The following is a 12,481-nucleotide window of genomic DNA, read 5'->3' as shown; positions in this document are numbered from 1 at the left end:
TGTGTAGCCATCTCACCCAACATGATTTAGCCTGGCTAACTTTCTCACTGCTAACAATGGCTGAGAATAGGCAGAACAGTGACACCCATCTGAACTCCATGTCATAAACCAAATCTGCAGTGTTTTTAAAATTAAATTACACTGAGGTTTGGAAATGTAAACTTGTAGCTATGTTTGTCAGTCTTGGGTTGTACACCTGTCTTTGCAGCAACTTCAAATTGTGGAGACTGTGTTGTTTTTCTTCCAAATTGTCTTCATATTTATAACCACATTAGTTACATATTTAGTTCTATTAACCTAGTCATAGATTTTTCTTTGTTATAGATTAGCCTATTGGTTATAGATTTTGTACTGATTTAGTGTATAGAATTAATGCATCCATTTTCACAGGACCATCATGCTGCATGAGAAGCCACTCGCTGAAATATGACTGGCGATCCTCCCCCCCCCCCCAAAAAAATACAAAGTAATCGAAATACACCGGAACAGGTGTATTCTCTGAGAAATAAGTCCCACTCACAGGTGATCGTACCGTTTAAACCCTCGCTGGCAGATTGTACACACATGGGGTCTGTCTGGCTGGTGTGTGAGTAGGTGTTTGTTGAGAGCGTCGGTGGTCCCGAATACTTTCCTGCACTCGGAACACTGATGCATTATAACTTCTGCCCCCTGCACTGCCTGCGTAGGAAACAGCTCAGGCCCAAACAGACTCACTGTCTCCCTCACACTAACACTGTCAGGGTCCTGCACTGAAGGAGGCAACGACTCCCCTGATGTACGTCCTGATGAAAAAGAATTTTTTTTGTTTTTAAATTTGAGAATTATTTTGTGCATATTTTATGCACACCTTATTACTTGCGTGAGCCTTACTTCCATGGAGACAACAATGAACTTCTGCAAGTCGCTCTGCACAATAACCTGCGCTAATACGCCGCAGGTGCAAGCGCGGATCATCTCCAAACTGTTTAAATATAAAGACCAGGACGTGAGGCTTGATTTTGGGGACTTTGAGGACTAACCGGTCTCCCTGCTCACTCCAGTGTCCATCCGAAGCGGATGCTCCGAAGCTGGGAGGCAGGGCAGGGGTGGGGATACGGGGTTGATGAAGAGGACATCCTCCGAGGTGTGCTCAGTCGCTGAGAGCAGAGGCAGGTTCACAGGTTCCAGCGCCTCATGCGTGGAATACAGTTCAGGAGATACCCGCTCTTCAGCCATGCTGCAGGAAACAAAAATTCACCGCAACTACTATTTAGGGACAATTCCAAAAGATTATGTCTTTTGTGCTGCATAATAAAACGAACCCAAAAATGATAGTTAATAGTAATGCAGAATCGCTATGGAAAAACTGCAGATCGTTTCAAGGCCGTTTTCACTCCAGAAAGGTGCATATTAAACTTCGAATTTTAAAAACATGAATACATGTTAATACATGTTGGCTAACGTCAGCTAACGTTAGCTAGCCGCTTGCTGTGCTAACTAGCTAGGACATAGCTAGCCAAGAAACACGTGCAGACAAGGTCTGTAAAGCCACTAAACACAGCCAGTATTCGCCTAAGAGGTTTTCAATATTGTAATTAACCTGAACACAGCCAGTATTCACTTAAGAGGTTTTAAATATTGAATGTTTAAAGTTTGCTAATCAGCTACAATAGGATGAATTGCTGTCACAAGATAACCTCGGTAGTGGTAATACATTAACTACGCATTTGCATGCTAGGTTTAGTGGCACGTGATCCCATTCAACGTCAGAGTCGTGCATCAGACTGCATAGACTGCCCATCAGACTGCATAGACTGCACAGACTGCGCAGACTGCACTTACTCAGATGGGTTTGTCTGCCGTTGTATTTCATTTATATGATTTTCCTTTAGGTAGTTTTGCATGTTTTTTCCCCCTCTGGATTGCCACACCTTCTTCTAAACCCTTGAACTGTACAAAACTCAGGTCCTGAAATTAATATTGACAGGGAACAATTGTTTACATAAATTAGCTCATTATAATTCAATTTTTTAGTGAATCACTGATCCAGCACTCCACCCATACGAACATCTGGAGCTGAGAACCCTATAACCCTCTGAGGCTCTTAACACAAATCATACTGTGCGATTGGGCAGCAACCCTACACGTACAGTCCTTTTACTGTTTTCTGTGATTAGAAAATGTGAAAATAACTGAATCTCCTCAAGTCTAGAGAGAGTCTGTTTGGTAAAGGTTTGTGTTGTGGTTTCATAACGTGTTCTACAGGGAGAAGAGCTACGAGATCTTCAGTGGGAGTGCGATTAGCAGTTCAGCTGGATATCACATCGGCCTGCTGTGATAGGTAAAAACCTCATTAAGTATTACAGTACTTTTGAGCTTTTTAAGTTTATAGGTGTTCTGTATAAAGGTCTAAGTGCACTAAAGAACAGGGAGTATTTGTAAAATAATGTTTTTGAAATTGTCATGTTCACCTGTCAGAGAATATGACATTTTTTAAAAGCCTGCTTATTTGCAGAATCTTAAAGTTATAGAGAACAATGGATAGAAAGCATCAATAAATTGTATTGTAACTCTAATATATATATATATATATATATATATATATATATATATATATATATATATATATATATATAGTTATAGTATATAGTAGTGCATCTGGAGTATGGCTGTGGTAAGTGTGGTCCCAGTTCCAGTTTTGATGCCAGTGAAATCTTTACATTCTTCAGAATTTTCCTGCTCCACCCAGTTCCATTAAGACTTTTCTTTTGTCATGTAAGCGCCAGTCTGCAGTGCAGTAGTCTTCTATTCACAGTCTTGCTCAGTGGGAACAGTGAAAGCACAGCTGTTAACCAGCATGGCACGGTCTGGAAGTTTTGAAGTTCAGTCCCGAGGTCCAACAGAGTCGGCTTTTTCCTGTTCTGATATCAAATCATAAAGGGATTGATAATACACCGATGACTTGGAATATGTACGCTAGGACAGGGAGAGGGTACAGGGCAGAGCGTCCCCAGGACTGGAGCAGAAATCCTCCCACTCCGAGATTTCAGTTCAGAGATTTCATAGATGTATATGATGTGTGAACTAGGGTTGTGTCCCATGCACTTGTCATAAATGAACATATACAATCACAAACAGTTTATTAGAATATAACTAGAGTAGGTAGAAATCTTGGTAAGAAACAGGCAGGAAGTTGGGCAATGTGCAGAAAATGAGAGCCATACCAGGTAGAGAAAACAAATATACAAAATAGAACTTGAGAGGTGGCTCAAGAACCTTCACAAAGTCAATAGAGAAAAACAGGGCGGCAATAAAATGGAGTAAACGAGAAACAGGTGACTGGCAAGATGCCGATGATGAACTTTTGACAGCAATCCACGGTCCCTTTCACTTAGGCCATCATGTACACAGCAGGTTCTTATGATAGAGGACACACGTTTATATTCCATTCCATTCTACATCATCACTTGTTCTACAGCGTACATGAAGAGTTATTGCATTTGCACAAAGTTGATTTTCGGCTGCTGTGATTTTTTAATTGCTGTTTGTGGCTGTATTTTTTGTTACTTGATGGACACCAGTATCCTCTCTTTTGCGAGTCTGAGCCTTTCTGAACTAGCCTTTAACCACTGCCACCGTGTCAATGTAGGGGTGTAACCTCATTAGAGGTGGAGTGAGTCATTGAAAACATGTACTTTTTGAAAAAACCCAGCTATATCCCAATACTTCTTCGCTTACTCGTGTTCCTTGGCATCTCCATTTATGCACATGCTCCATGCTTGTTTTGCCAGACTGATAACAGTTATTCTGTTGCTCCAAGAACGCTGTACACTCGGGCTCGGACTCACAGACTCGAGGTCCGGCTCCATGGCTTCCCAGAAAGTAAAGAACTGGGGTGTGAAATCCCTGAAGGGGGTGTGCACGGTGACCGAGGGTTTGAAGATGCTCTACCGACAGAAGCTGCTTCCCCTGGAAAAGTACTATGCCTTCTCTGATTTCCACTCCCCCAGCCTGGAGGATGCAGACTTCGACAACAAACCCATGATCCTGGTGGTGGGTCAGTACTCAACAGGGAAGACTACCTTCATTAGGTAAATAATGATGAGTGCGAATAAATGCACGTTGATGTGAAAACAAGTGACATGATTTCTCGACTGAGCTAATGTATGAAATTTTATATACTGAGAGTCATTCTCAGTATATGTCCTACTTCCAGCTCTGGCTCTAATACGAATTGTTTAGTATGGAGTGTTGGATGCAAGAAAACACAAATCTCTGCAGTGCAAATGGGTCCCAGGAGGTGGGAACCTTGGGTGTGATGATTTTCAGGTATCTTCTTGAACAAGGAGACTACCCAGGTGGCAGGATTGGGGCCGAGCCCACGACAGACTGTTTCACCGCTATAATGTACGGGGACATTCGGCATATCATCCCGGGCAACGCCCTCGTCGTTGACCCCAACAAGCCCTTCCGCAAACTCAGTCTCTTCGGGAGCACCTTTCTGAACCGGTGAGTGAGAGTGAGGGCGTGGCTTGCTGGCTGATGGAGAGTGGGAGGGCCAGTGTGCTTGTGTTGGAGGCGTGGCTTGCTGGCTGGAGGAGTGGGAAGGCCAGTGTGCTTGTGTTGGAGGCGTGGCTTGCTGGATGATGGAGAGTGGGAGGGCCAGTGTGCTTGTGTTGGAGGCGTGGCTTGCTGGCGATGGAGAGTGGGAGGGCCAGTGTGCTTGTGTTGGAGGCGTGGCATGCTGGCTGATGGAGAGTGGGAGGGCCAGTGTGCTTGTGTTGGAGGCATGGCTTGCTGGCTGATGGAGAGTGGGAAGGCCAGTGTGCTTGTATTGGAGGCGTGGCTTGCTGGCTGATAGAGAGTGGGAGGGCCAGTGTGCTTGTGTTGGAGGCGTGGCTTGCTGGCTGATGGAGAGTGGGAGGGCCAGTGTGCTTGTGTTGGAGGCGTGGCTTGCTGGCGATGGAGAGTGGGAGGGCCAGTGTGCTTGTGTTGGAGGCGTGGCTTGCTGGCTGATGGAGAGTGGGAGGGCCAGTGTGCTTGTGTTGGAGGCGTGGCTTGCTGGCTGATGGAGAGTGGGAAGGCCAGTGTGCTTGTGTTGGAGGCGTGGCTTGCTGGCTGATGGAGAGTGGGAGGGCCAGTGTGCTTGTGTTGGAGGCGTGGCTTGCTGGCGATGGAGAGTGGGAGGGCCAGTGTGCTTGTGTTGGAGGCGTGGCTTGCTGGCTGATGGAGAGTGGGAGGGCCAGTGTGCTTGTGTTGGAGGCGTGGCTTGCTGGCGATGGAGAGTGGGAGGGCCAGTGTGCTTGTGTTGGAGGCGTGGCTTGCTGGCTGATGGAGAGTGGGAGGGCCAGTGTGCTTGTGTTGGAGGCGTGGCTTGCTGGCTGATGGAGAGTGGGAGGGCCAGTGTGCTTGTGTTGGAGGCGTGGCTTGCTGGCTGATGGAGAGTGGGAGGGCCAGTGTGCTTGTGTTGGAGGCGTGGCTTGCTGGCTGATGGAGAGTGGGAGGGCCAGTGTGCTTGTGTTGGAGGCGTGGCTTGCTGGCTAATGGAGAGTGGGAGGGCCAATGTGCTTGTGTTGGAGGCATGACTCGAATGGCAGCTACTAAGCTGAAACAGAAGTAGTGGCTATGAAAACAGCATGCAGACTCTGGAGGCAGGGCGAGAACATGGAGCAGCTGTATGTCTTGTTTGGCGCCTTAAATGGTGCACTTGGCCAACTGTTTTTGTAAAACTGAGGTTTGGGTATTTCAGACATAAATGAAAGAGACTGGGAAAATAGAGAAGAACCTGAGAAAGCTCAGTCAGTGACCGGAGGCTCTTTGTTGAACAGTCTGTTGCCCTCTCCAAAAAGTACTATCTTTCTTTTGTTCACTCGTTTGCTCATTCACTCGTTCACTTGTTTCTGTTCATCAGGGCTTCTGCTCTTGTGTTTTACACTGATTCCTTGCTGTCCCTGTAGATTCCAGTGCGTGCACTTTCCGAACCAAGTCCTGGAGAACGTCAGCATCATTGACACGCCAGGAATTTTATCCAGCTCTAAGAAAAAGACGAGCAGAGGCAAGACAAAAGACTTGTTTACATAAGACCTCTTCCTCAGGCCATGTCAACAGGCCTCAATAATGATGTAAATGCTGATAAAGCGGTGAAGGCCCACAACCGCACTCAAAACACGGAAATACAAGCATGTACGTTGATGTCTGGTGCGCCCCTTACGTTTATAGCATTTAGCTGACCCTTTTATCCAAAGCAACTTATGATTATGACTGAGTACAACTTGAGGGTTATGGGCCTTGCTCGGGGGATCAACAGTGGCAACTTGGCAGTGGTGGGGCTTGAACCAACAATCTTCCAAGTATAAGTCAAGTACCTTAACCGCTGAACTACCATTGCCAACACTGCATTTCAAAGGTATATTTCACAGCTAATTAGTGTTCCTCAAATAATAAGCATTTGATAATGTTTTTGGGTTAAGCGTTCCCTTGTGTGGCTGTTTGCTGAGGTGGCAGAAAACCCTCGACACTTCACAGTAACTGCAGCGTTCAGAATGCGCCACCATCCAAATAATTTTTGATCAGGAATGATCCTGTAGTCAAAAATCAGTGATTATTAGTGCACACAGTTTCTAATAACATGGGCAGGGTGTACTTTCCTCTCGTATTTATGGTAATCACACAGCTCCGTCTTATCTATGAACACCAGCTCAGATGTCTAAATCCTGACGACAATTTGGCCCTCTTTTCTAGGGTATGACTTTCCGGCTGTGGTTCAATGGTTTGCGGCGCACGTGGACCGAATTGTCCTCCTCTGCGATGCCCACAAGCTGGACCTCTCGGACGAGTTCTCGCGCACCATCGCCGCCCTGCGGGGCAACGAGGACAAGCTGCGTGTGGTGCTCAACAAGGCCGACGGCGTGCAGCCGCAGCAGCTCATGCGCGTGTACGGGGCCCTCATGTGGTCGCTGGGCAAAGTGTTCCATACACCCGAAGTCCTAAGGGTCTACATCGGCTCCTTCTGGTCGGCGCCGCTCAGGGCGGCAGACAACCGGAGGCTGTTTGAGCGTGAGGAGAAAGATTTGTTTGCCGATATCCAGAACCTGCCCCGCAACTCTGCCCTGAGAAAGCTTAACGACCTGGTAAAGAGGGCGCGCCTTGTAAGGGTGAGACACTCTGAGTTTGCATACACCTTTCAATACCACATGAGCCACGTACATCTGATGCTCACACTTGTCAATTAAAGGCTGCTCATTCCAGCAAGTCTTGGTTTTAAGAAGAATTTAACTCGTTTACTATGGATCTAAATAAAAGAATGTTTTTCTGTCTCTGACATGAGCTTTAGACAACTTCTGTTACATGGCAACTAAAAAAACATTCACTAAGCCACTGTTACCAAGGAACAAGCATTCTCCAGAGTCTATTCTGTGTGAAAGGTCCTCGCGATCCCTACTCAGCCCAAAAGCAAACAAACTCAGAGCTCTTTGACAAACCACAGACCTTGTTTTGTCATATCAGATTTACTCCGCAACTATGTGCTGATTTTAGTTAAGTGTTGCACATGCACAAAACGCAGAGTCATGCTTCTGAAATTTGATCCCTTCCCTTGGACATTATGCGTTTGTGCACATTTGGGATTCATCTTGGAACGATTCTTCATGAGCGTTCCTGAAACAGGAACACTCACCTGTCCTCGCCTGCCCCTCCAGGCCCACGCTTACATCATCAGTGCCCTGAAGGAGGAGATGCCCCTTGTCTTCTGGCGAAACCACAAAAAACGGGATCTGATTTACGACCTTCCGCAGCTCTTCTCAAGGATCCAGCAGCGGCATCAGCTCTCGCCCGGGGATTTCCCCGACTGCGCAACGATGCAGGTCTCTCACTGCTCAGATAACAGTCAAGGGGGCTTTGGCACTTATTTGCCTTCATTTGGTGCAATTCATCCACAATGAAATATACATTCTTGAGCTTAGGGTCATATTATTTCTCACTTTAGCTGAAAGACTTTACCTCACCATAGATCATTGCATTCAAATAAGTATTTCATTCCAATAATTACAACAGTAAGTGATTCTGGTGCTATTTTAAGTGTTTTTTACTTTTGTGTTGGATCACATTGGTAGGAGGAGCTCATGAATCACAACTTCACCAGATTTAATGCCCTGAAGCCCAAGCTCTTGGCAGCTTTGGATGAGCTCCTGACCACCGACATCGCCAAGCTGATGCCTCTTCTGTGCAAAGAGGAGCTGGAGGCAGGGGACCAGCCCGGGGCGCCAGGTGGCGCCCTGCTGGGGTCCAGCGAGGAACTGTTTATGGAACTGAACCCCCTCTGTCACGCAGAGCCCTACGGCGCACGCGAGGAGCCCTCCGACGACAGCTGGGTGGTCTCCAGGGACAAGCCGAAGTACGACGAAATCTTCTACAACCTGTCTCCCCATCAGGGCAAGCTGAGCGGCACCAAGGTGAAGGACTGGATGCTTGGCACGCGGCTGCCGAGCTCGGTCCTGGGCCGGATCTGGAGGCTGTCGGATGTGGACCGCGATGGCCTGCTGGACGACGAGGAGTTCGCTCTGGCCAGCCACCTGATCGAGGTGAAGCTGGAGGGCTTCGGACTGCCGCCGGTGCTCCCCGCCCACCTTGTGCCGCCGTCCAAGAGGAGACGCAGACCGTCAAATGCAGAGAACAGAGAGGACTGTGGGGGTGCATAGGGACTTTTATTAACCTCCATGTTATTTCAGTCAGTTGAACTTTAGCTGAGAAGGTGTTGCTCTTTTATGTCCCCAAGAACGCACTTAAAGGAATACTCATTGGTAAAAAAAAAAAAGAAAAAAAGATTGCAGCTCCTAGCTCTGAGCCATACTTAACCTTTGCAGGGTCCTTTACATGCTCTTTAGCGCGAGAAACTAAAGTAATTACAGATATGATCTAATTACAGTTATTATGCACGCCCGTACGAGCCAAATCACTCGTTACCATGGTGAAAGTTTCTTCTTGATTTCCTGTAGTTTTCTTGCATGATTTCGTTTATTTCATTATTGAAAAGTGTATTCATTTTTTTTTTTTTTGCTTTTATTGTAAAATAGTGTGGGACCACACATTGATCAAAGCCAGAGTTTCTTTCCGAAAAAAGCAGCAATGCAGTCCAGCAGAAGAGCCAAAGATGCTAGCTATTTCAAGATGGTGCACAGCAGACCTTCTTGTTGCACCAGGCACTGCTTGTAGGCTACATGTTCACTTTCAGTAGCAGCATTCTATCAGTAAATAACTAAGAAATTATGCTCAGTAAACGACATGCATGTGGCAGTACTTCCGAGGCCAGAGAAGTGTAAATTGTGCCGCGGAATGGCATTAAAATACAGTGTGGTTTTAAATGACTTGTTTATAAATTCTATTGCATATAAACGACTATTCTTTTTTTTTTTTTTTTTTTTTTTTTAGAAACGGGTGTAGTTAACTGTTAAGTTATTAGGAGCTTTTCTACGTTTTCATGGGTCTATTATATTTTTGGATTCCTTGTCCATTGAGCGCAGATTGCGTTATATTAAACTTTTTGGGTGTGGGCGTCATTTAGGCCAAAGTAATAAATTCCACACGTTCTTGAACATAACTGTTATTAGATTTCAGGAAATGTAAAATTGGAGTATATCAATCGGTCTTACTATTTGCAGTTGGACAATATGAACCAGTCCTACGAGGAAGTGAGATTAAGTTGCTCATCTTGCACGACGTTCGGGTGCTCTGTGGCCATTTAAAATGCTCGCTCCGCCTCGCCGCTTTCATAAGCATTCAGGGAAATAAACACGCGAGGAAGTGGCGTATCTGGCTATATCGACCACTACTCAAATTCGACAAGCTCCTTTCTGTAACCATTGCGTGCTGCAGACAAGATCCTCTACAGCTGCCAAAATGAGGGTGAAAATTCACATAATTTACTGGTAGGTCAATCCAGTACCCAATATATAGCGAACAGAGACGAAAAATGTACTTTGTTGTCATCCGTTAAAAGGTAATAGTCAAGATACAGCTGGGTGGTTACAATAGAAACCGCCTTGTTCCGATAAACGCAATGATATTGTCTATTTAGCCAGAAATAACCCTGAAGAGGCCTATTCATTTCTCCACGTGATAGGTCTTAAACCTTCCAGATCATTAAAAAGGACATTGGCTATTGAACTATCTTTGGCTGTGCTGTGAGACAGAATATTGGCTCTTTCTGGTATATCGTGTCGACGCATCAGGATTCTCCATAGCATAGCTGCGCTACAGTACCTCTAATGCTTTAGTGAAAGCCGTCGTGTTGTTCGCCAGCAACCAGTGATGGATGATCAGGTCATAACAAATATGTTAGACTTTTTATGTGGGACGTTTTCATACCTTTAATTTGCATAAAGGATAATGCCAATTTTATATATTGGTATTATATTGGTACAATTTATCCAAGTTTTGTATATTAAAAAGTCCATAAGACTAAGAAATAAATGGACAACATTTGTTGAATACAAATAAAAAGTATAACCTGGTCAGTAATTGTCATATTCATGTATATTATTTATTATTTCACCGCGCGCACACACATGTTCTTGTGTTTCGTGCTCACTGTGATTTTGATCACACGTCTTTGAGCCTAAACGCTGCTTTACTGTTGTATTTATTACTTTTATTAATACCACTATGGTTTTTTTTTAGTGGTGGATGAGGGTACAGGCCCAAGGTATGTTCCATTTCACCGCGCGTACACACTGCATGTTCTTGTGTTTCGTGCTCACTCTGATTTTGATCACACGTCTTTGAGCCTAAACGCTGCTTTACTGTTGTACAGTTCACCAGGCTCAAGGTGTTGCTTGAAGATGAATTTAAAGGCGACCTTGAGATTGTAAGTTAACCTAGTCTGATACCTTTAGTACATTTGTGGAACATTATATTTTCACAACTGATCAGTTTCAGTTGTGTTATATTTTCAATATACAAGGTGTTCTAGTTCATGAAAGAGCTGGTAACTGGGCTGCTTTCTTACCTTGTAATTGTTTTCAAATTCCATATTGTGATTACACATTTCCAAATTTATACAAACCTAAATTAAGAATTCAAAAAACAAAGTTTTATAATCTACTTACCATTTTAATTACATTTACTTAAATAAATGAATGAATGTGTCTGCTAAAGTCACAATTTTTTAACTCATTGTAATGATGAAAAAGTAATGTTGACAGGGGAACTGATACCTTGGTAGATAACTGCTCCTAGATTGTTGCACTGTTCTCTGTTAAAGTGAGTTAGTAATAGTTTTAAGTTGTCTCACAGCTGTGTCTCCCTGCAGACCGGAGAGGCCACACCCACAATGTCTGGGTGGTTTGAGGTGGAGGTGAATGGCAAACTGGTGCACTCCAAGAAGGTGAAAAATTTCTTAATTAGAATTCACAATTATCTGTGAATATATTGTGTCCTGTTTACAGGGATCTGTCTCTGGTCTGGTTGGTGTATTAATACCCCCAGAGCTGAAATTGTATTGATCTGATAAATGTTCATTTGCTCAAACTTGAATTTGAATGTTTAGGACTTTTTATGCTTCTTTGTAAAAACAAATTTATATATATATATATATAAAAAACTGGATCACATCGAAATATCTTCTGGCCAACACCCAGTGTGATAAGTGAGGAGATCACTGTAATGCTAAACCATCTTTGTGTTCTCCATGGTTATTCAAGCTACTGCTACCTAACGCTTATATTCCATACATGTTTAAGATTTATCCATTCACATGCTGCATGTAATGTAAAGAGTGCTAACAAGTTGCGGATGACTGCATGCATGTCTGGTTTTGACAGAACGGAGATGGCTTCGTGGACAACGACCAGAAGATAGCCAAGCTTGTGAAGGCCATCAAAGAGGCCATGGATAAATGAAACCGCTCCAGTGCTGGAGGTGAGAATGCGCCAGAGCACCTTCATTCTCCTTGGCCTTATATTTCTGCAGACGTGCTGACAGTTCCTCCTCTGTACGCGCCTCTCTCTCTCTCTCTCTCTTTCTTCATGCTCACTTGGTGTTTCTGTGTTCACCTCCCCATCCTGCAGTTTGTTCGTCTCTGTTCGTCAACCCCTCTGGTAGTGCAACCATGATGGTGACTTCTGAAGTGTCGCTGGCACGGACGTCGCTTGATGCTCCCCGCGCTTCCGAGGAGAAGGCTTTCCGAGTAGACAAACTCCGGATGTGAAACGGATTTACGTAATGTTTAGGGAATTTGCGCGGCAATACATTTTATTAACTGTTTTAAGGTTTGCTTTTCGTTGCTTCGAGTCGTTGTTACTGTAAATGCACAAGTTGAAGAAAAAAGTTGTGACATTTGAAAATCGAAAATGAGTTCAGCAATAAAAAGGAAGTTAGCCCTGAAATGATTTGCCTTTTTGCCAGCTTTTTTGGGTTTGATGAATAAAGGTGACATGACACATAATCTTTTCAGTAATTGCTACTAGAACATGACTTGACTTCAGAAGAAATAAGACATAAGTGTAAG

At 44.5% G+C, this 12,481-nt stretch overlaps 2 protein-coding genes across 7 annotated transcripts; both read left to right on the top strand.

Annotated features, from left to right (window-relative positions):
• The first annotated feature begins 2,112 nt into the window (after positions 1 to 2,112).
• Positions 2,113 to 9,590, top strand: ehd2a (EH-domain containing 2a). 6 transcript variants are annotated; one of them, XM_081720095.1, is made up of 7 exons: positions 2,113 to 2,320; positions 3,990 to 4,070; positions 4,309 to 4,488; positions 5,937 to 6,034; positions 6,721 to 7,133; positions 7,677 to 7,841; positions 8,091 to 9,590. In XM_081720095.1, the coding sequence occupies exons 2-7, from the start codon at positions 4,021 to 4,023 to the stop codon at positions 8,673 to 8,675; spliced, it is 1,491 nt and encodes a 496-aa protein (XP_081576221.1). In that variant the 5' UTR covers positions 2,113 to 2,320; positions 3,990 to 4,020; the 3' UTR covers positions 8,676 to 9,590. The 6 variants fall into 6 exon arrangements, with proteins under 6 accessions (XP_081576221.1, XP_081576220.1, XP_026859916.2 ...); XM_081720094.1 differs by having other exon boundaries at positions 4,261 to 4,488; XM_027004115.3 differs by having other exon boundaries at positions 3,800 to 4,070.
• A 148-nt stretch (positions 9,591 to 9,738) lies between these two features.
• Positions 9,739 to 12,359, top strand: selenow1 (selenoprotein W, 1). The gene is made up of 6 exons (XM_027004114.3): positions 9,739 to 9,902; positions 10,654 to 10,678; positions 10,787 to 10,840; positions 11,285 to 11,359; positions 11,796 to 11,892; positions 12,042 to 12,359. The coding sequence occupies exons 1-5, from the start codon at positions 9,874 to 9,876 to the stop codon at positions 11,871 to 11,873; spliced, it is 261 nt and encodes an 86-aa protein (XP_026859915.2). The 5' UTR covers positions 9,739 to 9,873; the 3' UTR covers positions 11,874 to 11,892; positions 12,042 to 12,359.
• Positions 12,360 to 12,481: the final 122 nt, after the last annotated feature.

The sequence above is a fragment of the Electrophorus electricus genome, chromosome 8, assembly GCF_041902795.1.
Source record: "Electrophorus electricus isolate QZ-2024a chromosome 8, ASM4190279v1, whole genome shotgun sequence".
In the NCBI taxonomy this organism is placed as follows: domain Eukaryota; kingdom Metazoa; phylum Chordata; class Actinopteri; order Gymnotiformes; family Gymnotidae; genus Electrophorus; species Electrophorus electricus.
The sequence above is the reverse complement of the archived record's forward strand: the minus strand, read 5'-3'. Positions and strand labels throughout refer to the sequence as shown.